The sequence below is a fragment of the Cupressus sempervirens genome, chromosome 7 (genome assembly GCF_028749045.1).
Source record: "Cupressus sempervirens isolate cs-2001-9-10 chromosome 7, ASM2874904v1, whole genome shotgun sequence".
Taxonomy (NCBI): domain Eukaryota; kingdom Viridiplantae; phylum Streptophyta; class Pinopsida; order Cupressales; family Cupressaceae; genus Cupressus; species Cupressus sempervirens.
Genome location: NC_143124.1, coordinates 916,125,033 through 916,127,522, shown reverse-complemented (window position 1 = coordinate 916,127,522; position 2,490 = coordinate 916,125,033). Strand labels below are relative to the sequence as shown.

The 2,490-nt window shown below is 35.4% G+C and overlaps 1 protein-coding gene across 2 annotated transcripts; it reads left to right on the top strand.

The window, feature by feature from the left end:
• Nucleotides 1-388: 388 nt before the first annotated feature.
• On the top strand, nucleotides 389-1,801 carry LOC149550512 (abscisic stress-ripening protein 5-like). 2 transcript variants are annotated; one of them, XM_089795099.1, is made up of 3 exons: nucleotides 389-445; nucleotides 482-589; nucleotides 1,619-1,801. In XM_089795099.1, exons 1-3 carry the CDS (start codon nucleotides 389-391, stop codon nucleotides 1,799-1,801), a joined length of 348 nt encoding a protein of 115 aa, XP_089651225.1. The 2 variants fall into 2 exon arrangements, with proteins under 2 accessions (XP_089651225.1, XP_089651226.1); XM_089795100.1 differs by having other exon boundaries at nucleotides 389-460; nucleotides 500-589.
• The last annotated feature ends 689 nt before the right edge of the window (nucleotides 1,802-2,490 follow it).

Below are 2,490 nucleotides of genomic sequence, written 5' to 3'. Positions count from 1 at the left end.
CTTGCGAAAAACCGAACAATCCACCTACTTTATATACAGTAGAATACCGTGTGAAATGTTAAAATTCATCAAATTTATAGTCTTCATCCAATTTTCGAAGAATCTGTTGGAGAGCAAAGCTTCCATTTGTCCAAACCAGTAAAAACATACAACACAGATATCTTCTATTTCGGCTAATTTAGCGGCGTTCTGACCTGGTCCCATCGCGTCTCATTGGAAATGGTCTCCAATACCCACATTACGCGCTTACGCCCCACCCGCCCTTCCCTGTATATATACAATGTGTATCTCCCCACATCCATCATCGCAATCACCATTACTCACTTCATCGTGTCTGCAGTGATTTTGAGCTGCAAATTTGTCCGGAGTTTCTTTTCGCTTTTTAAGAATGTCTGAAGATCATCACCGCCATCATCATCTGTTTCACCACAAAAAGGAGGAAGAAGTGAGCCCTGATGGAGTGAACAGCGTTTATGTTTAGTATGGCGATGAAGTAAAGTATGAGAAGGCGAGAAAGGAGGAAAAGCACCACAAGCATCTGGAGCATGTTGGTGAATTAGGCACCGTGGCTGCTGGAGGATTTGCACTGGTACTTTGTTTGATATATACGCTGAGTATATGCTAAAACTGTTATTTTTAGGGTTTGACAATATAATTTGAAGGACATCCATTCTATTCTTCTGAATATTTACTAAAAATATTGGTTTTAGGGTTTTTGATTTGAATGGGAGGACGTCTGTTTGTTCATTCTACTGAATATATGCTCAAACTAATGTTTATAGGATTTGCGCTGGCATTACTACTTTGTTTGTTATATATACAATGAATATATGCCAATTTGTAGTTGTGTGTGCATATATATGATTTATGTCAAACTATTGTTTTTAGGGTTTGAAATTTCAATTGAAAACTTGTCCATTCTGATGAATATATGCCTAAAATTATCGTTTTTAGGAATTGAAATTTTAATTCGAAGAGCGTCCATTGCTAAAACTGCTGTTGTTATGGTTGAAAGTTGTGAATTGAAGACCGTCCATTATAGAGAATATATGGTTAAAACTATTACTTGTAGGGTTTGAACATTTAGATCGGAGGGCGTCCATTATACTGAGTACACGCAAGAACTACCGTGTTCGAGATTTGAAGTTTTAAATGAAAGAACATCCATTTTACTGAATGTATGTTAAGGTTATTGTTTTTAGGGTCTGAATATTTCAGTTGGGGCATCCATTGTACTGAATATATGGTAGAACTATTATTTGCTGAATATTTGCTTGAACTACCGTGTTCGGGATTTGAAATTCTAAATGGAAGAACATCCATTTTATGAGTATAGGTTAAATCTATTGTGTTTAAGGTCTGAGGTTTTCAATTGAAGGGCGTCCATTCTACTGAATATACGCTAGAACTATTGTTTTCAGGGTTTGAAATTTTAAATTAAAGGGCATCCTGAATCTATGCTAAAATTATTGTATTATTGTTTTTAGGGTCTGAGGTTTTCAACTGAAGGACATCTGTTAGAATTGTTTTGGATGTTGTCTTTATTTTTAAGTATTTGAAATCAAAATTCTGAGGCTTCTCATTCTAGTATGTAATTTGTAGTATGTGATGTGAACAGTATGAGAAGCACCAAGCAAAGAAGGATCCAGAACATGCTCACAGGCACAAGATAGAAGAGGAGATTGCTGCAGCTGCTATTGTGGGCAGTGCTGGTTTTGCCTTCCATGAACACCATGATAAGAAGGAAGACAAGAAAGAAGCTGAGGAAGCTCATGGCAAGAAGCATGGCCATCTCTTCTGATTTCCAGATTCAAGTATGAGTCTGTTGTAGAGATAGATATATGTTTGCTTTAAAGTATGGGACTGCTCCAAATATTATATCTACTCTACTTTTCATTTTTTGTTTTTCTGAAGAAAATGAATAAAATGAATTTTCTTTATATATTTGACTCACTTTGGCAATGGTAGTATTGAAATCCTCATTGTAATGTTTTAGTTCGCCTTTAAAAAAAATAAAATTTATTGAAAAAATGCGAGTTACAAATTTGCAGTTAGAGACTGCAAGAAAATCAGCAAGAAACACAAAAAACAGCATATGACATTGCTGTAGCAAATCAAATAGCAGCATCAATACAAAATATCATAGCTGGAGCAAAACAAGAAGCAACTGTATGCCAAATTCAATCCCGTAGTAATGCAGCCATGTGATGCCCTATGTTGATCTCTTTCTTGCCAAGAAGTTGATTAATTTGAGCTTTAATTCGTTGAATCTGAAAATCCAGTCTCAAATCTTTTTCAGCAGCATCCTAAAGCTGAGAGAAAAGAGATATCAAACAATAGAAAATGTCTGAATAAAGCCTTAAAAGTACAAATTCCAGATGATTACTATTGTGATTACTAAAGACTGCTATACACCTTGTCCTCCATATATGGAATAATATAACCTTTCGTACACCATCAACAATAATATTTTTATGTAGACCCACCCCT